This window comes from Chaetodon trifascialis, chromosome 23, assembly GCF_039877785.1.
Source record: "Chaetodon trifascialis isolate fChaTrf1 chromosome 23, fChaTrf1.hap1, whole genome shotgun sequence".
Lineage (NCBI taxonomy): Eukaryota > Metazoa > Chordata > Actinopteri > Chaetodontiformes > Chaetodontidae > Chaetodon > Chaetodon trifascialis.
In genome coordinates, this window is record NC_092078.1 from 18,023,300 (window position 1) to 18,047,543 (window position 24,244).

The 24,244-nt window shown below is 41.7% G+C and overlaps 2 protein-coding genes across 2 annotated transcripts in view; one reads left to right on the forward strand and one right to left on the reverse strand.

Annotated features, from left to right (window-relative positions):
* The first annotated feature begins 766 nt into the window (after window positions 1–766).
* On the forward strand, window positions 767–12,656 carry rab1ba (zRAB1B, member RAS oncogene family a). The gene is made up of 6 exons (XM_070992679.1): window positions 767–1,076; window positions 4,928–5,000; window positions 5,137–5,232; window positions 8,787–8,882; window positions 11,075–11,206; window positions 11,955–12,656. The coding sequence occupies exons 1-6, from the start codon at window positions 1,063–1,065 to the stop codon at window positions 12,147–12,149; spliced, it is 606 nt and encodes a 201-aa protein (XP_070848780.1). The 5' UTR covers window positions 767–1,062; the 3' UTR covers window positions 12,150–12,656.
* A 10,320-nt stretch (window positions 12,657–22,976) lies between these two features.
* The window catches only part of peli3 (pellino E3 ubiquitin protein ligase family member 3), a 30,547-nt gene continuing 29,279 nt past the window's right edge, over window positions 22,977–24,244 (reverse strand). Inside the window, exon 7 of the mRNA XM_070992678.1 lies at window positions 22,977–23,869. Within this exon, the coding sequence (XP_070848779.1) occupies window positions 23,270–23,869 (600 nt within the window). The 3' untranslated portion in view covers window positions 22,977–23,269. The remainder of the gene's footprint in view (window positions 23,870–24,244) is intronic.

Sequence of the window (24,244 nt, forward strand, 5' to 3'; positions counted from 1 at the left end):
TAAGACTTAATAATAATAATCATAATTACAATAGTAATTTTGACACATTATCTCATTATTTTGACTTACCAATATTTTGTGCCAGTCTTACCATTTAAAATGATTTTCTCTTTCTGGTGGAAATGATATTCCGTCAATGTGTATGGAACTATGAGTCACTGTTAATGCTGACTTGCAGGGTTTTAGCTGTGACAGCAGTATGAATGGATGAAAAGCATTGAGGGTGGAATGGGCTGCCATTATAGCGCATCATCAAACACGGGTTTTGTGTCTGAAAGTGTTAAAATTCAACAAGGCGCACCTCCTGCTGTGGCTGGCCACTAATTTACTATTACCATTTATTGTACCCTTGTAATTGGATCATGATAATAATCCAATATTAAAATGTAGTGGTTTTTTTGTGAAAAAATGGAAAAGTGAGTTTTACATCTATTTCATGAAAATGACACAATTTTGATCTAGCACTGCACAAAAAAAACTTGACTCCAACTCTTATGTCTTAAGTTATGATATCAAGTTGACCTTTGACAATAATTGCAATATTAGTTTTGTCCACATCACTCAGCCCTAGCAGCTGCTTGAAAAACGTTTAGCCATTTTTCTGTCTAACAGTATGTCCTGTTGTCCCCAGTGTCTGTCACCTCTTACATGGTTTGCAGTTGTTTATCACTCTTTTTTTAAACAATAAACTACAAATCCCAGCACTGCTCGAATTCTAGATTGGTCCGGATTTCTGTGCACTGACACGTCACCAACGTCACCTTACGTCACTACCGCACCTGCGCAGCCATCTTGAGCCATTAGCAAGCAACCGACACAGAAAGGCAGAAAAAGCATTAAAACAGAACAACCTAACCCGACGAAACAGGGATATGTCCGCGAGAATCAAGTATATTAAACAATAAAGGCTGGAGACAGTGGAACGACCAGGGGACGGTAAAGGAGACGATAAAACAGCCATCTAAGTGCCTCGGACACCCGGACCTACAAGTCATCTTTTTTTGACCGGAGTAGGAAGGAAGAGTCGAGTCGCCAACAGGAAAACACATCCAGAGTGAAACCATGAATCCCGAATAGTGAGTATTAACGAAACACTAAACTGTATAGCGGTCACGGCTGCTGTCAGTTAGAAACTCATAATTGTGTGATATTTCGTTTATGGTGTAACGCCATGAAGATAATGCTAAGCTAATGGTTATGTCGTTAAATTTAAAGGCTAACCTCAGCCAGCTGGCTGCCGTGAACAGGGCGCGGACAGCTCCTTTAATGTGACAGTCTTAAACGTGTTTTCTCTAAGCGTCAGCTGACAGCTTGCTCGTGACTCACCGTGTCGACTGTGGCACCTTTCACGGTGAAAATAAACGAACAAAAAGCGAGAGTACAAAACGTTCTGAGGAAACGCTGTCCTAGTTCACTGAAGAATCTAGAATGGAAACGAATAGCGTTATCTTTACAGTAATGAAGTAGTAAAGTAACGTTAATAGATGTGGCATGGCTGACCTGTAACGTTAGCCTCGATAGACAGCCTAGCCTGTTGTTTTTTTCATGTGGACACATAATGTTACGTTTAAATAGTCGTCTTTATGGACACAGCTGCATACTATACACACATAATTCAAGTTTGCCATAAATTTCATATATCGGCTTTTATTTTTGCAGAAAAAGAAAAAAAAGCTTTTAGGAATAGCTTCAGAGTTACTCTCAGGTTTACGAGCAAAGTCTATCAAGTTTATACATTTATTTAATTATCCTATTTGATTGGTGCCGAATTTAAATATGGTTACCAGGCCTTGATCTTGAATGTTGTTGTACCAACTATGTAATTTCGCAGATAAAAAGGCAAAAGTGGCTTATCTCTGTTGTGGAGCGTGTCTGACGTTGTGTGCTAACGTTAGATGATACGACAGGTAGCAGATGTTAGTCGGCTCACCTGCAGCCCTGAAACGAGATGACACCCGCGTCACCGAATCCCTCCGTCAGTGTTGAAACGTCTCAGCCGAAGCGAGCCCTTTGAAATGTTGTGGGATCTTGTACAGCTAGCTAAGATAACACCTCCACACCCGTAGCAGACAACAGACATATTTCTCAGTATGTTAACACAAACTGCACAATCCTGTCCTGCATATGCCTTTCAATTGCCTGTGATTAAACGGTGTAGTTTAGGAGGCCTGGTGAGTTCACTTGATTGGGGCTGGTTATCCATATTCAAATATTTGGTACGACTTTCTGGTAAGGTATCTCTTGTAAAGGCTGTCACTTGTGGGTGTATTAATGATTGATAAATTATCTACAAATGGTGTATAGAATAGTCAGAATAGTTCTATAAGTATCTATCAAGACCGCTTTTGGTTTACCATATTGTAAAGCACTTCCACTTTACTGGTGTTCATTCTCCTCGAGCATGGCATCCATTTGTCTTTTTAAATTTACTCTTTAGTAAATCAGGAAAGCCCCCTGAGTAGCTTACTAATATCTATATGAAGCCATAAATTCACAATTAAACAGTCCGTTATAAAGGGTTCCTTACTAGAAATTGGTACAATGTTTTTTTTTTTTTCAATATGGTGTCTGATATGAATTAAAACAGGACTTCTGTCACTCAATATAAACAGAAGCATTTTTTCATTTTAGCTGAAGTTCTTAAATCCATCATTGTTTAAGGTGTGGCTGTGGCTGTGTGTGTGGCTTCTTTTGTTAAATGAAAAAAGCCTCCTACCTGTCTGACAGTAATGGCTATTAATGTTGCCACAATTACTATTTTTAGCATTTAGTTTAACTGCCTATTTCATATCACTCAGTTTAGCTGTATATATAAAAGACATATGCGTAAGATGGTCTTTGGATTGCTTGTTATAATGAATAATGATAAGTGATAGACCAGTCCTGGAGGCCCTCAGCATCAGTCCACATCTACACAAGCTGTAGCCATGTAGAAATGTGAACTGGGCTGATTTCAACAGTGCTGTTGCATTCAGTGTTTGTTAGATAGTCAGTTGATCAAGTGTCAGGCTTTGATACTTGTCATGTCTCAGTTTCCCATGACACAAGAATAGCAGTGGCATTGGGCAATTCTCTACAGCTGTCTGTACTGTGGATCAAGTTATCTTGTTTTCCTCATCAGTGATTGGGGTGGAGGGAGGAGGATGTTGTTCACTCATTTTGGGAGAACATACTAGAAGCAGGAGTTAGTATCAAAAAAACATGCTTATATTCCTCAAGGTTTGAAGATGTATTGTTAAAAAGTTGATACTGGATGTCAGGTATGTGCACTGAAATCAAAATTTTGCAAATCTTACCCATTCAGCCTGAATTCCAGGGCCAGATTAACCTGCTGGAGGGCCCCTGGGCTCAATGCTGTGATTGGCCCCTATTAACTCTCCAGTTCCTCCCTTTTCTGTGCATTCTGTACATTTTCTCTGTACTGGAATACTACCTGGTCCTAACATTGCTGTATGATAATTTAGTTAAACAAACATTAAGCATGAAAGTTTGTTATTGATCTGAAAATTGTGGTTGGACTAAATAAATAAATAAACAGATATTCAAATTTTTTTGGACTATGCAACATAAAAGCTCAAGATGCCCCAAGCTGATTGATTTCAGGTCTGATCCGGGCATATTTTTAATAAATCAGCCTTGGTTAAAATAGAGTAAATCAAACTCCAATCCTTTCCTCTGCTGTGTTTTTTCACTTGAGCCAGCTGTTGTTGAAGACCTACTCTCCTTTACCACAGCCTACAGTCTGAGGATTTTACTCACATTTTTGCCCAGCACTAACATTCGCTTTCACCAGTTAAAATGATGTGTCACTGGTGGCAGATTTTTATCAGCTCTCACTAATTAATGTTAATTCAGAGAGTTACTTGATGCCAGGACAAAATGAAACTTAGCTGTTTTCTGGTTGAAGGAGGCGTGGTGGCCATACAGCTCAAAGAGGACAAAAGACAGAAAAGACAAAATATAAGTTAAGCAGTGAAAAAATATAAAATAAACTATGCATACAAAGAAATTTACAGTGCACAGGTATTTTTTACAGTGACAGTGAGTGGTGAATGTTAAAAACTGTGCATTATTGGATGATAAATGGTCACTCAATGGATGTTTCGGTGTCAGGGTTAGTGACACTGTGTGACTAGCTAACTGTTCACTAGGGTGATGGCTTGTGGGAAGAAAGTGTTTTTGTGTTTGACTGTTTTGGCGTTCAGTGATTTGTAGCACCAACCAGATTGGAGAAGTTGTTACAGGTTTTGTCCAGGATGTGAGGTGCCTGCAGTGATACTTCCTGCCCATTTCATCAGGCTGGAGGAGTGTAAGTCCAGAATGGAGAGTAGGTTAGCACCAATGCTTTTCTCAGCAGTCCTTATAGTCAATTGCTGTCTGTTCTTGTCCTGTTTGGTGGCAAACCCAAACCAGACGATGATGGATGTGCATAGAACAGACTGGATAATTCCTGTGTAGAACTGGATCAGCAGCTGTAGAGGCAGGTTGAACTTCCTGAGCCGACCTAGGAATTACATCCTCTCTTGCGCCTTTTTGATGATTGGGGCTGTGTTTTAAGTCTACCTCAGGTCCTGGGAGACACTGGTTGCCAGAAACCTGAAGGTTTCCACAGTGGAACGTGTTTTTGAGGATGATGATGGGGGCAGTGTTGAGTTGTGTTCTCCTGAAGTCCGCTATCATCTCCATAGTTTTGAGAGTGTTCAAACTTTTTACTGGTATTATTGAGAACAGTACGATTTGACACACCCCCAGTTCAAATATCTATATAAACATTCAGATATCATTATTGTTACTTGTATTAAACAATGTCAACTCAGCATGATTTGTTAGAAGGGGGTGTGTCGGGAGAATGGCTTCAGTCAGTTTTTCATACAGTCATCACAGTACACTGCAGCTCCTGTTCCAACCTTGTCTGTTTCTCTTCCAGTGACTATTTGTTCAAACTCCTACTCATTGGAGACTCTGGAGTAGGAAAGTCCTGTCTTCTGCTGCGCTTTGCTGTAAGTAGTTCTGTCTCACCCTTTAAAGCATGTTTTTCCATTACTCTTCCAATGACAATCTTTGGTTTTTCCTCATTGTGCTTTTGAGCAGACCCTGTCCTGTTCTCACTCACTTTATCTGTCTCCCTCTCTGCAGGATGACACCTACACAGAGAGCTACATCAGCACCATTGGAGTGGACTTTAAGATCCGCACCATTGAGCTGGATGGCAAGACCATCAAACTGCAGATTGTGAGCACACACACACACACACACACACACACACACACACACACACACACACACACACACACACACACACACACACACACACACACACACACACACAAACACAAACATAAACACATACACTGTACATTCCTTATGTTGTGGGAACATAATTCTGTTTACACAGTCACATTGTGGGGACTCACCTTCCTAATGGAGACAAAATGCAGGTTCCCATAATGTAAACAATTACATTTTAGGGTGAAGACTGGGGTTAGGGTAAGTCTCCAGGAAATGAATGTAAGGCTGAATCCCATTTCACCCCTTGGCCCTCCCCCTTGGCCCTACCCCTCCGTTTTGCGCGTTCACGTGGAGGGGTAGGGGTGTCCCAATTCCCATTATGACGGAGGGGTAGGGGGAAGTGGTAGGGCTATGTACCCCTCCAAACGGAGATTTTTCCGAGGCACACTCCAAACGGAGGGGTACGACAGATTTCTCAGAATGCCTTGCAAGACCGGTATTATCTCCATGACCGAAGTTTTAAAATGTACGAAAAACACTTTATTGTCTATTTTAACGTTGTTTCAATGTGTAGTGGTCATTTTCCTCGTAACAAAAAAAACCCGAAAAAAATCGATAGTAGTAGAGGCTTCAGTTACGTGTTTACCGTTGCCAGGCTGAATGCCACTAGCGGTGCTCTGTGGGCAGCCCTGATGATAATCTGCAGTGATAACGTTATCAAAAATAACTTCGGCAACCTCGCTGCTGGTATTCAGTTACATTGATAGCGTTGTGGGATACAACATGCAGGAATGTCATACACAAATCGAATGTGACGGTAGCATTAGCTTGTCGCATCTGCCTACGTAAGAGGCAGCGGCGACTACTGATGACGTACACGATTGTCGAAGGGGTGTCCCAATTCGGAGGGGTTGACTTTCGGCCCTACCCCTTGGCACTCCGTTTCAAGGGGCAAGGGACAAGGGGTAGGGCTAAGGGGTAGGGGTAGAAAAGAGAAATGGGATTCACCCTAAGTCTATGTAATGTTTCCAAAAGTGATGGAAACACAACTCTGTGTGTGTGTGTGTGTGTGTGTGTGTGTGTGTGTGTGTGTGTGTGTGTGTGTGTGTGTGTGTGTGTGTGTGTGTGTGTGTGTGTGTGTGTGCGCGCATGCGCGCTTTGCATTCAGACCAAGCTGTAACTGGATCCTGCTTTAGTTAAGGGAACAGACTGTGCCCCCTCAAAGGCATGCTGTTTGTTAAGCAGACATAGCTCTGCCTCATGTGCACACATGAAATTAAAAGCACACTGCACAGTGTAGTTCTGTTTAGTTGCTTTTATAAACTACATGACAGGGCAACAGTGGGACTAACTATTCTCTGTTATATGACTAAAACTGTTTTATTTCTGTGGGAAATTTGGGGAGCAAGTGAAGTAAGTGGACAATAATGAAAGATGTGAAGTGGATATTGATTTTCTGACACTGCTGGGACCAGCCCAAGCCAATCAGCGGTCTAAAACGGTATCTGGCATGTCAAACCACCAAGTTTTGCTCCATTGCAATCACTGTAATCCTCAAAAGTTCTATAATCTTTTCATCTTTTTATTTTTTTCCCTGCTCTGTTTGGCTGTGGGTGGTATCCTAATTTCTGTTAGATGTTGAGAAATCTTTTTGTCTCTAACCCCTTACTGCCGCTCCCTCTGAAGAGCCTCCTCTCCTGAGGAGGACCTGGACAGCTTGGTTTGTCTAGCAAGGCTTACTTTTTCAAGTATTGGTCGTCCTGTTCCCTTATTGTTGATGTTCTTGTTGTGATGTGAAATCACATCTTTTTGACCAGTCAGGTTACACAGCATTACCTGCAAAGCCTGAAAGTACTTGGCACTTTGATTTAGTATCACTTCCTCAGAACAGCCCAACTTTACTTGCAGGAAATCACTAACAAAAACATTAAGGGGGTTGAAATTAGCTGTACTTCTCTTATCTTGTAAATTAATAAGATAAATTCAGCACAATGTACTCACTACTTCCATCTTAACAACAACAGTCATGTCATACTCATTACTTTGCAGCCTCAGTTTTTCTTTTGTTTTTATCTACTAATTTCAAGCCGGTCCTACAGTATTTCATATTTTCTTTTGACAGCTATTAAGCCATTGTCATTGAAACTCACAGTAAAGGTGCAATGTGTAAGGTATTGCAGAATTGTAGTTTTAAACATTCAAAAAATGAATTAACATTGGCAACAGAATGTTAAGAAGTAACAGTTTCAATGTTAAGTCAAAGACATCTATGTATTGTGTTGCAGGGATGTCTACTAGTCTCCTAGTCGCCAAACTGGCCTCTGTTGTTCTCATAGGCTGTGTTCACTCCAGATCCGGCCATGTTCATTGGGAGGCTGGTGTAAATACAATACACAGAGTCAGCTGATAGGGGCACTAGTGCACGGCTAACTGAGCTAACTAGCTAATGGCAGCTTGTACCTGCAGCCAAAGATAGCCACAGCAAAGAGTGAATTGAGCAGCACCCTATTTGTTTGGAGTGACCTTCAACAGGCGGTCATATCTTATACATTGTGCCTTTAAAAGCTTACCATAAGAAGGAGGAGTTATGAACTCTGTGCCACGTGAAGACTCTCATTGTGACTGCTCTCTGCACAGGAACTGCTGAGTTTCATTCACAGTAACTTAACAGTGATTAAAAAAGAGTTTAGAAAATAGGAGACAGATTCTTGTCTTCAAGGTGTTCTAATTGCACCAATGACGGAAAACACACACCTTTTCTTTTGAAATTCTGTCGAGGTTCCCAAAGAAGTTGAAGTTCCCTTTTTCCTACATTTTATTGGCAAGATCATAAAAATGATGTACAGGTTTTCATAGATTAAGGAAGTATATTTTGAATTGAATTGAAGTTGAGTTATTGAGAGTATCTTGGTCTTAAACCTGTTCATGCTGTGGTTTGACTCAAAGTAGAAGTTATCGAATCAACTTCAGCAATATTTTGAAATAATTCTGTATTTTATTGGAAGCTACTGAAGTGTTTCTTGTTCCAGTGAGTGCTCTGGCTACACCATTGTGAATGAGCTACAGCTGTCCTACAGTCTTTTTTGGAAGTCCCACTGGAAGGGCATTACAGTCAACCGGCCTAGAGGAGATGAATGCATGTACCAGTTTTTCAGTGGCTGACTGAGACGAGATGGATTCAGATGGATTCTGAATCCTCAGTAACACCTAAACTTCTAACCTGATCACTGGGTTTCAGAGACAGCAAGACCAGTTTAGAGTGGATCTCCTGTCTCTGACCTCTAGTACCCACCACAAGGTCTTGTCATTGTTAAACTGCAGAGAGTTTATTGTACCTCCTACTTCTTATTTATTGCTCCATTTCTCATGGCTTGATCCCAAACTGTTCCTCAATGTCAAACAATGCGTGAGATCTAGTGTTGAGGTGGGAATTGTTTTAAGAGGTGTTAATTCATATATTCAGATTCTATATGAAACTGTATTTTGGTGTATTGATTTCTAATTTTTTTATCCCTTGCTGTTATTTTCTGTCTCTGTCTTGGTCTCTCTTCTCTCAGTGGGACACTGCAGGTCAAGAGAGGTTTCGTACCATCACTTCCAGTTACTATCGCGGAGCCCACGGCATCATAGTTGTATACGATGTGACAGATCAGGTGAGTCAGCAGTCTGGACTGATTTGTCAGAGGAGGAAATCAGTCCAGTACTTTATGATATCATTGTGTTTTTCACTTCTTAACAGAAGCACAGATTATTCCATTACCTCAACATCACTAGTTGATTTTTTTCTACCTCAAGAAAACAAGCTTTGTTATCTTGAAATAATGAGATAATCAACCAGTTATCACTAATGGAGTTTTCTCTCATTAGTAATTTTTGTCAGAGATCAGGACTCCCATGCCAACAAGCATGGATGATGTCTTGACAACTGTAACAACTGATTTCAGATGAAAATGTCAGATCCCATGATTGATCAATGCATCATACTGTACTTGAATCTTATTTATTTGAATACAACCCTTATCCCAAAAACATTGGAACATTTATACTGTGTAAAGCATAAAACAGAATGTGATCATTTGCTAATCCTTTTTGACATATACTCAACTGAAACAGTACAAGGACAATATATGTAATGTTTGATCTCATCGACTTCGTTGATTTTTGTAATTACATGCTTATTTGATGCAGCAACACATTTCAGACAAGTTGAGGCAGGAGCAACTAAAGACTAGAAAAGTTGTGGAATGCTCCAAAAACACCTGTTTGGAACATTTCACAGGTCAACAGGTTCATTGGTAACAGGTGATAGCATCATGATTGGGTATGAAGGCTCAGTCATTCACAAGTCAGGATGGAGCTAGGTTCACCACTTTGTGAACACATGATTGTATATAGGAGATTACTACATTATTTGTAAAAGCTTTGTTGGTAAATAGAGTTTATTTGCAAATGATTGCATGCTGTTTTGGCATTCTGGTTTTGGGTTGGACATCCATCCACGCCTACATCTCTTCACCCCATTCATGTGACGTGATACCTCAAGAACACCTTAATGGAGTTTCTTCATATTTGGCACAAATGCTCACTTGGCCTCAGTGATGATCATGTTGGTGGTGAAACGTCAAAGGTCTCTATGACCACACAATCACATTTTTGACCATAACTCAAGAATTCATTTGCTCATTATTACAATTTCACACAAATGTCTCATGGGATGAAATGATGAAGTGATGACTTCACTGTGACATCATAAAGCTCTGCGGAAACACTTTTCTGGCCATTGTTCAACTCCATAACTCAGGAACCAAACAGGAGATTGTGACCATATATCAAATTTGGTCACATATTAAACTGGTGAGACTTATCTTGAGTGTCCACCCTAAAACAGTAATAAAAACAGTTACATTCAGTTGAATACACTACGACGAGATATTTCATGTTCAAACTGATGAACTTGGTTGTTAGGGCCTCTGAATGTGAGGCCTGCAACATGTTCCAAAAAAGCTGGGACACGGTCATCTTTACCACTGTGTTACATCACCTTAACCACAGTCAGTAAGCATGCGAGGAATGAGGACAGCAATTCATCAAGTTTTTACAGTGAAAGTGAAACTTTGACATTCTTGTTTGATATATGACTTCAGTTGCTCAACAGTCTGAGGTCTTTGTTGCCACACCTTTTCAATGAATTCACCTGTCATCACGAGAAGATGAGCTTTGTTATCTCAACATAATGAAATAATGAACTTGTGAATGACTATAAATTCAGTAGTGTTTTGAGGTTCAGTCCCTCAGTAACCCTATTCAAGTTTAAACCTGTGAGGTTGCTTTTCATGCAGCTTTTCCCCAAAATATGAGATTTCCCTTTTCATTTACAGGATACAAAACACAATTGTTTGATTCAGCACGTAAGCACACATTTGATAGGCTCCAGCTCTTTTAATCTGATGAACTGAAATACATCAAGACAGGCAATCCAGTGTCCAGGGTGACTTACAGAGCTAATTCATCACTAATTAGTATATTCACAGGTTAGGAGAATTAGTGCACGCAAGAAATGATTTTATTAGACTTCATTATTGGGGAAAAAATAAAAAGACCTTATAATCAGTTGCAATTACCTTGACACAGTCTCAACAAATATTGAGCTTCAGAGCCCCCAGGAAGAAAGAATTTACAGCAGGGCTTTAGTATTGGATTTCAGTACATTATGCAGGTGTTATAATATTCTACTCTTTGTTCTAACTATTTTAATATTTCAGAGGAATTCTCTTGCAAACCTGTAAGATCACCTGCAGTTCTGTCCAGTGTTTGTCATGCTGATATTCTTGCTGTCATTGTGCAGGAGTCCTATAACAACGTCAAGCAGTGGCTTCAGGAAATTGACCGATACGCCAGTGAAAATGTTAACAAGCTTCTGGTGGGCAACAAGTGTGACCTGACCACGAAGAAAGTAGTGGACTACACAACAGCCAAGGTAACAACATGGGGTGTTCATTGTCAGCTTTTATGAGGGAGGAATGCTCATTATATACTATCAGTACAGTCTTTTGATGAGTTAACGATAACTTCAAGAAAGTCATATTCAGTGCTGAACAATTTAGGTTAGAGTTGCACCAATAACGATCGATCGATTGAATGCCCTGAAGCCCACCAACAAAATGGGAGCAATTGTAGAGGGAACACTATGTACCGACTTAAAAAGAGGCTTACTGCGAGATAGAAACTGAAGCACTGCATTTCACTGTTGAAGCTACTTCCAGAGTGCACACATGCACAGCAGAAAAGTGTATAGAATTTATTGGGGACTATTTTCACCAGTGGATTAATCCACATTTGGTGCTGGAGTGAGTTCTTGGGGTGGCAGGATGGTGTGTGTGTGTTTAAGTCAAAATAAACTACAGTATGTGAGTGCTGCAGTGTGGCTCATTGATGTGTTTTTGATAGTTGAGCTCTATGGAACAGAGGAATAACATACGTTATGCTTTGAAACACTCGCAGCACTTTTCATGTGATTTGTTGACAATAAGAAAATCTAGAATATTACTTGACTTTTAGACTTTAGCCTCTGGGAGTGTGTGTGTATGCAGACAACAGATATCATATGTATGGAACTGTGAGCTGTCTGAGTCTGTTGTCTGCCCTGCTACTGTCATTGTAACAGACTTAACAACCAATGATAAATCTCTTTATATTTCACTGTGAGTTTCCTCCTTTTCTGGCAGGAGTTTGCTGACTCTTTGGCCATCCCGTTCCTGGAGACGAGCGCGAAGAACGCCACCAATGTAGAGCAGGCTTTCATGACCATGGCTGCAGAAATCAAGAAGCGCATGGGCCCTGGGGCCACAGCTAGTGGCGACAAGCCCAACTTAAAAATTGAGAGCACCCCTGTCAGGCAGTCTGGAGGGGGCTGCTGTTAAAGGATCCCTCGCCCCTCACCATCCTGACCATCACCTCCACTTTCCTCCCTTTCTGTATATCCTCCCATCGTCTCTGCCACTCCCACACCCCACCATTCCTCCATAACACCCTGTCATCCACACCCAACTCCCTGACTAACCCTCTATCGGCCTGCCTGCTGATCAAGGGATGGTTGGCTAAAACAGAGGAGCAACCTATAAGAATGTTACGATCAGGAATTTGGAAGGGTTAATTCATGCCTGCACACCTACCAAACAAGAGAGAGGAAAGCAACCAGTCTGCGAGGGAGGGACAAAAACGGACACACACCTACATTTGTACTTCTATCTTTGTGAGGACACTCATTGACAGAACCCTAACCTTAACCATCACAACTAAATGCTTTACCCCAACCCCTACCCTGACCTAACCTTTAAAACCAAGTCTTAACCTGCAAACAGCTCTTTGAAGTTTGGTTTGAAAGTGAGGATGGGTCAAGATGTCCTCATCCCCCCCCCCCCCCCCCCGCCCCCCCCCCCCCCCCCAAAAAAAAAGTCCTCACTCCCGAGGTCTGAAACTCAAATTGGTTCTCACAAAGATTGCTGTACAATTGTAGAGAGAGAGAGAGACACACACACACACACACACACACACACACACACACACACACACACACACACACACACACACACACACACACACACACACACACACACACACACACACACACACACACACACACACACTGTAGTAGGGTGGCAGCAGTTAAAGAGATTCAAGCCTTTTGGCTAAACACCTCTCCTCAGGCTGTCTCTTTGCTCATGTCATCTTACAGCAACCCCCACAACGTATTTACCTGCAGAAACACACACACACACACACACACACACACACACACACACACACACACACACACACACACACACACACACACACACACACACGCGTGCAGTATGCTTGAGTCACACACTGTAGATGCTCGGTACACAGTGGGAGGTGTTCCTGAATAGTGGCAGCCTGCTAATAGTGACTCATCATTGCAATTTATTGATGAAGATCCAGGGAAAGCCCCTTCAGTGAGCCTCACCCTCCATCTGTGCTCTTCCCAGCCTCCATTCTCACTCTTAAGGTGTGTTCAGACAGAACACAAAGGGAATTTCCACATTCTGTAATTCAGGGGAATTCGACCCTAAACAGCCAATGTGCTGGCTGTAGTGACGTTACCTTTAAGCTAGCTAGAATTGGACGCACCGACTGTGTATGTATGTGTTGAACTCAGCATCTGGCTCATCTCAGCACTCAGCAGGAACTTCCCTCCAGTCACTCTCCATATTCCTCCCATTTCTGTATGTTTGTGAAGTAGATTCTTAAAGCCCTGGGATGTTTTTGCTCATGTTGAAACATTTTCAACTCCCACCGAGTGTCTTTCTCTCAGCGTGTCCCAGATGCCTTTGCATCTATTCATGACAGCTCAAGTCTTTTCATTGACTTGGTATGCAATTGCGACAGCTCTGAAGTTCACCTCAGGTTCTATCTGAACACACCTTTACGGTCTCAATATGGTTCAAACATGCTAGGAGGTACTGCATACAGGTTAGTGATGAAGTTGTGTGAAGAATGAAAAATGAAAAATGAAATCTTGCCTTTATTACTTTGTCACATCAGAAATTAGTAAAGCAAAATTTATTTCCCATCCTTGCGCAAACATGCTAGGTAGCATAGTGATGACTTTTGGGGCTGGTTGGCGAGCTACTGGGGCTGATGGGTGAACATCTTACCAGTTACAGCTAACAAGCCAGTTAGCTCTGTCACTAGCAGTAAGTTAATGCTTTTGTCATGAGATGACCCCCCTTGTACTGTCTACTTCTGGATGGTACAACACAACAAATATGATATAATCTATTTCGGACTCTTTATCTCCTCAAAAGTCAGAACTCCTTAGATAGCATGTTCACCAAAGTTAAACAATGCAAAAGCTTTGTGCAAATTGAATTTTTCTGTAATTCCATTGAAATACTTTGGCTTTGGCTCAGAATATTGCTGTTCTAAATGCTGGTGCGTCCAGGCCTCTTAACCATTAGTGAGATCACATACTGGGGAAAGATCTACATGCAAAGACAGATTGTAGTTTGCTTTGACAAAAGCATTGACTGAGGGATTCTTAAACCAAACTCCCTGATCAAGAGGACCACTGGCGGGTCAGTTGATTCCACATGTAGACATCAGAACTGGGATCCTGGAATGACACTAAATATTACAGTCCAAAGGCAGATAACAGTGCACACAGATGACAAGGCGCGATGAACACGAGGGGGATTGACTCTGACAAACAGAAGCCATCTGCAATATTCTGCATTGATCTTACAATTACTGTTTTGTTATTGTTGTGGATTTACTGTTTTATTTCCTCATTGATAGTCCCGATAGAGACTCTTGTACATTTAGCTTAAACTCATGTTCAGTACATCACGGGTAGGTTTTAGGATGTCTTTTAATTCTCGCTTGTTTGCAGATGAAGCTGATGTAGAGATGTGGTGTGGGTGTGTCTGTTGGCTGAGGGGGTGGAGTCTTACAAAAGCTGCTGTTCCTTCCCTGCGATCATCCTGTTTGTCAAACAAAGTAGTTGATGTGGACACATGATTAACATCCATCTTTTATGTCCCTGTATATTTCTGGTACCTTATCAGATGCTTTAAATGCTCCAGTTTGTGCCACTTGTGTAATCCATTTTACATTTGAGTCCTTTGTTATAATTACTAAGTTCTCTGTAGACAGAGATTCCTGGACTCTGAGAGATTGGTCCCCAATCCTTTGAAAATTCTAATTGCTTCTTCAGAAAACTTGATTTTGTTGTGATTAATGATGTGTCACAGCTTTTCAAAGTTTACTTGTATTAGAGACTGAAATTTCACTTTTGACATCAAGTAATCTTAACTCGAGGTCCAACTTCCACTAATAACGACAGTGAAAGCTCTGGTAAAAGGCTGCTACATGGACCTAGTACGTGGATTTGTTGTGTAACTTACGACACTAAAGTGAGTCTCATCATCAGTGTCAAAGTCTCAAATGTAAAACAATGACATGTAGGGCTGGGTATTGTTTCAGTTGTATTAATGTTGTATTTTTGCTACTACTGCTGATGCGATACCATCGTTTTGGCACAGATCTTGATCCTGTGTAAGAAACCACACTAGTACTTTGCCTGAATAAGATACAATCTACAACTTGTCAGACTAGGAGCACAAAATTGTGAAATTAGAAAAAAAACAAAAAAAAACAACCTTCACTTGCTGGATTTTTCGGAGCTTTGAACTGCATCTTTTGCCATCAGACACCAAAGAACATGCTTGAACAGAGATGGGGCTTATTATCTCCCTGCACCCTATATGACCAAAGAATGGAAGCTGAGCAGAGTGTGCTCGTGAAGACCGTGACATGTGTCTGTAAGCTCTGGAAAAGGCTACTAAGTGTACCTCCAGTTAAGATGTTTTTGTCAGACTAGTAAAGGAGAGAAGGAATTGATAAACTTCCAGTTGGTACCTAAATGTACTGAGGTTTGATACTGAGCCCTGATTACTTGAGAGGAACAAACTGGAGCGAGCAGTTTCACCTTATTGCGGTACGAGACATTTATGTAAACAGGTTTGATGATCTCTTTGGATCAGACCTAGGTTGCTTGTCCGGACTGCCCATGGTTGGCATAGTAACAGTGAAATCAGAGACAGGTATGAGGCTGTTTACAAGCCCAGAGCTCTGAGCGGCTCCCTGCTTCTCAGAACTGTGTTTAGTCTCAGCAGTATTTCCAGGGAAACTGCAAGGAATGTGAGGAAAAGAGGGTCCTTCTGCTATTATACAGAGGCCTCCACACTGAAGTAGAAAATCTGAGACATCATCAGTCTGAAATACAACTTTTTACTTTGTTTTCCAAACAATTGGAAACTTTTGTGACATAAATCTAGTCACACTTTAAAGGATGAACATACTGTACTAGATTTGCATTAGGGCCATCTACGAACGCACTCTTATTTATCTTAGCTATCTGTGGTCTTGTCAGTTTCATCACTTGTGTTTGGGGTGTCTGGAGGTTCAGGGACTGACTGGTCTTGGTTTGCTGACCGGATATGAATTCTCCCCTCCAGAAAACCATGTCACTGCAGCTTGATGAATTCCTCGAGATCCTCCCTAACTGGCCCCTCCACTCAGAGAAGAGAATCTCACCCACTCTTTGGTTGCTTGTCAGCGTTTCAGACAAGAGAACTTGTCAGCATTTCAGGTACAACACCACCTCAGGCTCTGGTGAGATGTCACAAAGAACATGCAGCTGCAAAAGTGCAATTTCAGCTCCTGAGAAGTGAATACAGATGAGTCCACATTATATTGAGAACAACAGCCTTTCATTTGGCAAGTGTCATCACTGAGAACTTCAACTCTGGAGTGAGCAGTGTGAAGCACAGCTGTGACGTCGGCTACTTCTGATCATGTTGCCATCACTTGGAGATTGTGTGTGTGTGTGTGTGTGTGTGTGTGTGTGTGTGTGTGTGTGTGTGTGTGTGTGTGTGTGTGTGTGTGTGTGTGTGTGTGTGTGTGTGTGTGTGTGTGTGTGTGTGTGTGGTGGCATCATTTTACACTGATATATTTTTAGCCTTGTGCTTTTCAGCCCTGTTCAGCTAAATTGGAATGCTGTGCAGGACTAGAATCTGACAGAGAGGGAAGGAAACGGCAGTTAGTGTGTGTGTGCGTGCGTGCGTGCGTGCGTGCGTGCGTGTGTGTGTGTGTGTGTATAGAGTGGGGCGGGGTCGTGTGTAACATTCCTCAGCATTTTGGACATGTTGACATCCCGACATCACGCCAGTCTCACCTGAGTAGATGCAGAACAAGCAATCATTTAAAACTTAACACTCAAGTCACACACACATATACTGGATGTTTTGCTGTTTGATGACTGATCATTTTTTAAGTCTTTCTTTCAACAAGTCTTGATATTCTACTGATTTTAATGTATTCATTGAATACTATACTGTGTTGTCTAGTCCATGGAAGTATGAGGGGACACTGGGTAGGGTGGGGAATCTGATGTTAAACAGATGCAGGGTGGGGCTTTTGCTTATGAATGTGATTCTAATGAAACAACACTTGACTTTTCTTCTTTAGTTCACTTTTGTATTCATTTGGGTTGAAGGAGGTATTTTCCATGTCATTTGCACACGTGTTCATCGCTGTTCAATGGCTTAATAAAGGCACTCACTAGGTGTTGTTTGTTAATAAAAACCACCGGGCAGGAGCTCACCTGTCAGTCACCTTCTGTCTTTTTTCTGTTTGCTTTGTTCACTTTGGTGCTGTCTCCCTGCTCAGTTTGATCCTGTTTTTTTCTGTACATATTATAAATATATATATAATAAAATGATAAAGAAGATCAATGTCAACATGAGAGCTGGTTTGATATTGTTACCTAACAGTACCCATAATGGGTCCTTAAACGCTGAGGGACTGTACAAAAAGGGATTGTAGTTGGAACAGGCTGACCCTAAACAGCAAACAGCTTCTTGTGTGCTTGAGTGTTTTTATTGTTTTATTTTTTGACAAAAGAAAAAGGGTCTTTGCCCAGTTTCTGTATATATACAAATTGGTACAGTGTTTTTCACTATTGGTAACTAGAGATGATACAACTCAATTTAAACCATAATATGTTAATAGAATTTCACATACCTGCCAAATGCCAGTCATTACACGATGTACCTATTGTATAACATTTGTGACCCTTTATGAAGTTGTTTTTTTCACAACAAATGTCACAAAGGAAAAAGGAAATAAAATATAATTCTTTTCTGCTCCCCTGCCCCCCAGTTATAATAATGATTAAAAAAAAATTCCATTTAGCATAGAGTCGTTTTTGCACAGTCCCTAGTTGTCACTTTTAATGCTGTTGTCCAGTGTTAAGTGTATGCATTTTCATTGCATAATCAATGAACAGTTGAGGTCAGAAGTTTGCATACACATAGGCTGAAGTGGACTTTTTTTTCCCATTAAGACCACAGATTTCATGTTAACAAACTATAGTTCTGGCAAGTTGCTTTGGACATGGTGCATTGCACAAGTAATTTTTGTTTACAGAAAAATAATTTCATTTGTAATTCACTATATCACAATTCCAGTGGCTCAGAAGTTTAAATACACTAAGTGGATTTTGCCTTTAAACAGCTTGGAAAATTCCAGAAAATTATGTCATGGTTGTAGAAGCTTCTCATAGGCTACTTGACATTTTGAGCCAACTGGATGTATTTTAAGGCCAACCTTCAAACTCAGTGCCTCTTTGCTTAACATCATGGGAAATCAAAAGAAAGCGAGGAAGGATGATTTTGTGGATACATTGAATCAACATGTGAAGACGTCAGCCAGTGTGTTAAAGTTTGGTCACACATGGGTCTGCCAAATGGACAATGACCCCAAGCATGCTTCAGGGCAACAAAGTCAAGGGATCAGAGTGGCCATCACAAAGCCCTGACCTCAGTCCAGCAGAAAACTGAAAAGCATGTGCAAGAGCAGCGACTTTACCAGCCAGATTAATTTACAGCAGTTCTGTCAGGAGGAATGAGCCAAACTTCCAGCAGCTTATTATGAGAAGCATGTGGAAGCTGAAACATTTGAACCAAGATAACCTAGATAAATCTATAATGATGACATCACTATGACATCATCTGACATCTCAGACTTGACAAAGAGAGCCACAGAAGACATCATACGACTGTTTAACAGGCTGCGTGGTGAAGCCCCTGACTATGAAACTGAGACTTAGTGCCTCATGAATTGCTCAGATTAGTAAAAACACACAATTTAAAACAGTAAAATGAAAAATTTCCTGGTTTCTAATAATTCATTTTAAACACTTGGTTGCAGACTGTTTTCGGTGTTGAGCGTGACCCACAGACATGAGACTGGTGTCTTCCTTGACGGGCTGTACTGCAGCGCTTTCATGTGTTACTTGTTTGAGTGCATTCCACTATTTGCCCTCCAGCAGCACAGTGACAAGAGGCGCAATCCACTATGACACACACACACAAAGAAATACATATGTGCTGTGTACACAGAAAATGCACTGATAGACAATGTGATCATTATTTACACCATCATTTTATCAATCACATGGAACTGCTGTGACAATGTTGTTTCTGAGCCTTAACCACAGTAAAGCTCACAACCATGTTCAATCACAGTGTGGGAGTTTCCATATGCTGCTGCTGCACTGACACTGGCAAGGGAGAGAGAAAGTCTGAAGTTGAAGTGACGCTACATAGTTGGAATCCCTTTTAAAGATTTGATGACATTTACATTTGCTTTGCCTCTCTTTTCCTTCATGTCCACATAATCATGTAAGGTGCTCAATCAAATGCAAAGCCACCGTGATGACCCATTCGTTTGTGGATGGCTGTTGCCATCTTGGTTTTTTGAGGCAGAATTGAAAATATTTAGATGAGAGCTTGAAGGTGGGCAGGATACCATTGCTACACCTCTATCCTGATTGGTTCTGACTGAGAACTCAAGGACATGCCATGTAGTGACTAGTCAGTCACAAGGTAGCCATACCCTAAAGCATACCCTGCTTTATTGGTTATTTTACACTAAATAGAACCATAATTTAATAAACAAACATTATGCTGTATTGAAGGGGATTTGAACCTAGCGATTGAGACCACAGGCTCGTTTGGAAAACTGAGGTAATAAATCAAGTGAGAAGTTTTGTCATTTCCCGTAATATGTAAAAGAGTCACCCCCTGCTGGCCATTAGTAAGAATGCAGGTTCAAGGTACTTCCATGTTGGCTTCACTTTTCAGACCCCGACTGTCCACTGTTTATGCAGTCCATGTGTTCAGAGACATGTTGAAATCTCCTGAAACTTGTGGTGCATTTGGGTGCTCAATCAAATGCAAAGCCACCGTGATGACCCATTCGTTTGTGGATGGCTGTTGCCATCTTGGTTTTTTGAGGCAGAATTGAAAATATTTAGATGAGAGCTTGAAGGTGGGCAGGATACCATTGCTACACCTCTATCCTGATTGGTTCTGACTGAGAACTCAAGGACATGCCATGTAGTGACTAGTCAGTCACAAGGTAGCCATACCCTAAAGCATACCCTGCTTTATTGGTTATTTTACACTAAATAGAACCATAATTTAATAAACAAACATTATGCTGTATTGAAGGGGATTTGAACCTAGCGATTGAGACCACAGGCTCGTTTGGAAAACTGAGGTAATAAATCAAGTGAGAAGTTTTGTCATTTCCCGTAATATGTAAAAGAGTCACCCCCTGCTGGCCATTAGTAAGAATGCAGGTTCAAGGTACTTCCATGTTGGCTTCACTTTTCAGACCCCGACTGTCCACTGTTTATGCAGTCCATGTGTTCAGAGACATGTTGAAATCTCCTGAAACTTGTGGTGCATTTGGGGAATTGTAAAATGGTAAACTAACTAATTGGATCATTTAACTCGTTCAATGTTTTTGAAACTGTTTGTCTGCTCAGGCTTCAAGATCAAAGTGAAGGTGTAAAATGTGGAGATTGGGCAACAGCAAAGCATGCTGCCATAGATAGAAAATGCTACCTTTCATAAATGGTGCCCAGTCCCTCTAAATTAATTTCAAAAGTTCTTGTGAGTAAGTTAATTTTGTCTTACGGTATCTATGGGTCATCAAATATGTTGTTTTAACCTGAAATCTATCTTGATGGTCCTCCAGATTTTCACTATTCATCGACTTTCAGTTGCTGATCAGTCAGGATATGGTGAAATAACAGTTATACAATGTCTCCCACAGTATGCAATGGTTACACAACCTGTAATTAGGAACATAGAAGTATGACGTCATCCTTTGGACATCAGCGTTTGAGCTTCCCACTCCGAGTGTGTCGTCAGAGGAAAATGGTTGAATATGGACCATCGTTATCAGGCACAGTGATTGATATCTAAGACTGTCATGAGAGCAGTCATTTTCTTGATAGTCATAAGGGATGTTTTACACACACAAACAGTGCATACTCTCCATAGGGTACCCTATTGCTTTCTACTGTAGCCACCACAGGGAACAAGTCCCACCCCATCATCCATTTCCCTGTCCAACACACTGTAGATCTCCACTGCCTGTCATCCACATGGCAACCACCCATGATTAGTACTCCTGCGTCTCCCTGTGGACCTTTAAATAACCACACACACCAAGCAGATCATCTACAGGTGCAGGCAGCTCAGCTGTCATACATCACCGTGTCAAGTGGAAATGTTGGAGAGGCAAATTAAGAGATATTTGACATTGCCAGTTGTTGTTCACAGTCTGGCCCTGGCACTGATATGAAAACCCTGCGGCAGCTCTGGGTGGGACTGCAGCTGCCCTCTGCATCCACTCTGCAGTGAGACCTTTTCAGCATGATATTACATGATAAGATACAAGCAATGTAAATCCAAAATACTATGATAACCTATTTCTGACTGTTAATTTGAAGATCTATGTGAAGGTGTAGCCTGTGGGACATCCTTGTCGGGTTCTTGAATCTGGACAAACTGAAGGTTTTGTCACTGTTTGTTCAACATTTCCGTAGGTGTTGAATAGGTGATGTCAAGCTGTCCTGATGGCAAAGCTGCCATGTCGTTCTCTTCTCTCTCTCTCTCTCTCTCTCTCTCTCTCTCTCTCTCTCTCTCTCTCTCTCTCCTGGTGGGGAGGTACAGGGCTGCTTGGTGACCTTGAGTTATTTTTAGCACCATGGGGGCGCTGCGAACTGGGAGCAGGGCTTAGAGACACTCTGTGGAGTCTGCAGCTTACCACAGTGTAGACTGTGTGCTAACTCAAGCTACAGAGGGAGGGCCTCTCATAGGAAGAGGCTTTGTCCAGCAACATGTACACGTGCAGTGGAGCAGCCACACTACTACTAGAATGTTAAGGCTATGCAAGTACTTTGAGGATAATTACCTTTATTTACACCTTGGATCTTATTTTCTGTCATTTCTAGCAGTCATAACTACATTATACTCACCAAGGTGAGTCTTGATCTAGTCTAACAAATTCAGAAACACAAACCAACTGTTTTGCCAGATTATCTAAACTACCTGAATGAAACTGAAATGTCCATGAAAACAGTGTGTGTGCACAACTACTACAATTATTATAGTACAGAATGCATTAAGTATGAATTCACTGGTTAATCAACACTACAATGACAATTTAGAGTGGATACTTTATGTGTGGTTCTCTGCGAAAGTTTTCTGTTTATTTTCTGAGTTGAAAGTACACTGTGGCTCCTTTCGCTTATTGTTGCTCATTCTCTCTTTCAGCACCTCTCACAGACTTGGATACTGGGCCTAACTATACATGAGTACTTCATGACCCCTTGGTGCATTACACAGGCTCACAAGGACACACATAGACATGCATACATGAATGACACAATACGCAGCTCTTACAAAGATTTCACTACATTCCTGTGATCAACAGGTGGCGGTAGCATGCCAAGATATGCAGCAATGTGCCAACAAGGGCAAGTAAGAAGACAAGCTACAAGCAAGTAAACATGGACGTAAGGAAGGCTGGATTTAAAGTACTTCACATCAGCTTTGCAAATGTTTTATGAGGGAATGCACTTGTGTGTAAATATAACTTGTGCTTCTTTAATAAAACTCCACAGGGCACCTTTAAACTAATCTTTATAGCAGTCTGGGTAATTGTTTTACCATTCACCTCTGTTTTGTCTTCCAAATAAATCTGACTCACCTCAGAGTGAGCATCCAATGTGTCTCGTCCTCTTGTTTCTTGGTCCTTATTTTTAGTGATGCCATCAGATATCAGAACCCAACCTGGTGAGCTGAATGTTTGGTGGTTTGAGACTGAGCTGGTACGTAAAGAGGAGAACAAAAGGTCACTACACTGTCTTCATTTCAACACAATTTATTTACAGTCTCCATACACCTCATATTCCATTTGCCTTGGCAATCTACTATTGCATCATGTCAACAGTCCTTTTCATGTGTCGTCAGTGCTTTCTCTTTCATCCCACACTCGAGTGTCCAGATTTTTGTTCTAGCACAAAGTCTTTACTCAGCACATCCACCTCTGTCCAGTCCACCCTCAGTTTCCTCCGAGTGGCTCCCAGGTCTGAGCTTCAGTCGACAGGGCCCTGGAAGATGAGTTTAATGTGGCCCTGCTCGCCTGTCAACCAGGTACCACAGAAGGGGCAGGCAGCATGGAAGGCATGGGTGCCATGGGGTAACGGGATCTGGCTCCAGCCTACCACTGTCTTTTCTGAGCATACATGGCCGCAGGGGCAGAAAGCATGAGTGGGTGGCCCAGCATCCAGGTACAATCCTCCCTCACAGCCCAGCCACAGTGGCACATAGGGACCCACTCGCCGGCACATGGGGCACTCCCTTTCCCCAGTGCTGGCTGGTGCTGTGCCCCCTGGGCCAGCAGGACCCTTGTCCTTGCGGTAGCCCCAGTTGTGATACCCATGTACATGGCCACAATTGACATAGACCCAGGGCTGCTTCTTGTCAACAATCTCACGCTGGGCCAGACTGGGAAAGGCCAGGGTGTTGAAGCCCACGGGACACTGGGGCCGGGCAGCATTCAGCTCCTGGCGAAGGGACTCTAGCTGTTTGAGGGTGGGGGTGTGACGCAAGCCAGCAGGGGTCCTCCACAGCAGGGTAGCTCCACACAGATCAATCAGAGAGCCATCCTGGAGGGTGTTTGACTCATTTTCAACCTTGACAGGAAAACAGAAGATGGGAATGTAGCAGGGGAAAGAGATGAAGAGAGGGTATAGCAGTGTTCATCTCTGGGCTGTCAGGACAGAGGAAATAGTGATTTATTTATATACTGGTGGGCTCTGTTAAACTGGGAATACTCTGCATTGGACTGGTACACTTTGTACAAAGGAATCTTCTAGCATTCCCCTTTCATACCACCACATGATGGCACTGTGCTCAACTAATTATGGTTGAGACAGCTGACACCCTTCAATTCCTTCAATTGTAGTCACCTCTCAAAACACCATTATCAGCAGCAGTCTGCAAATCAGTCAGTTAAAGATAGTATCTGCTTAAAGACTGATGATTTATTTTTTGTCTCTACTAAGTTT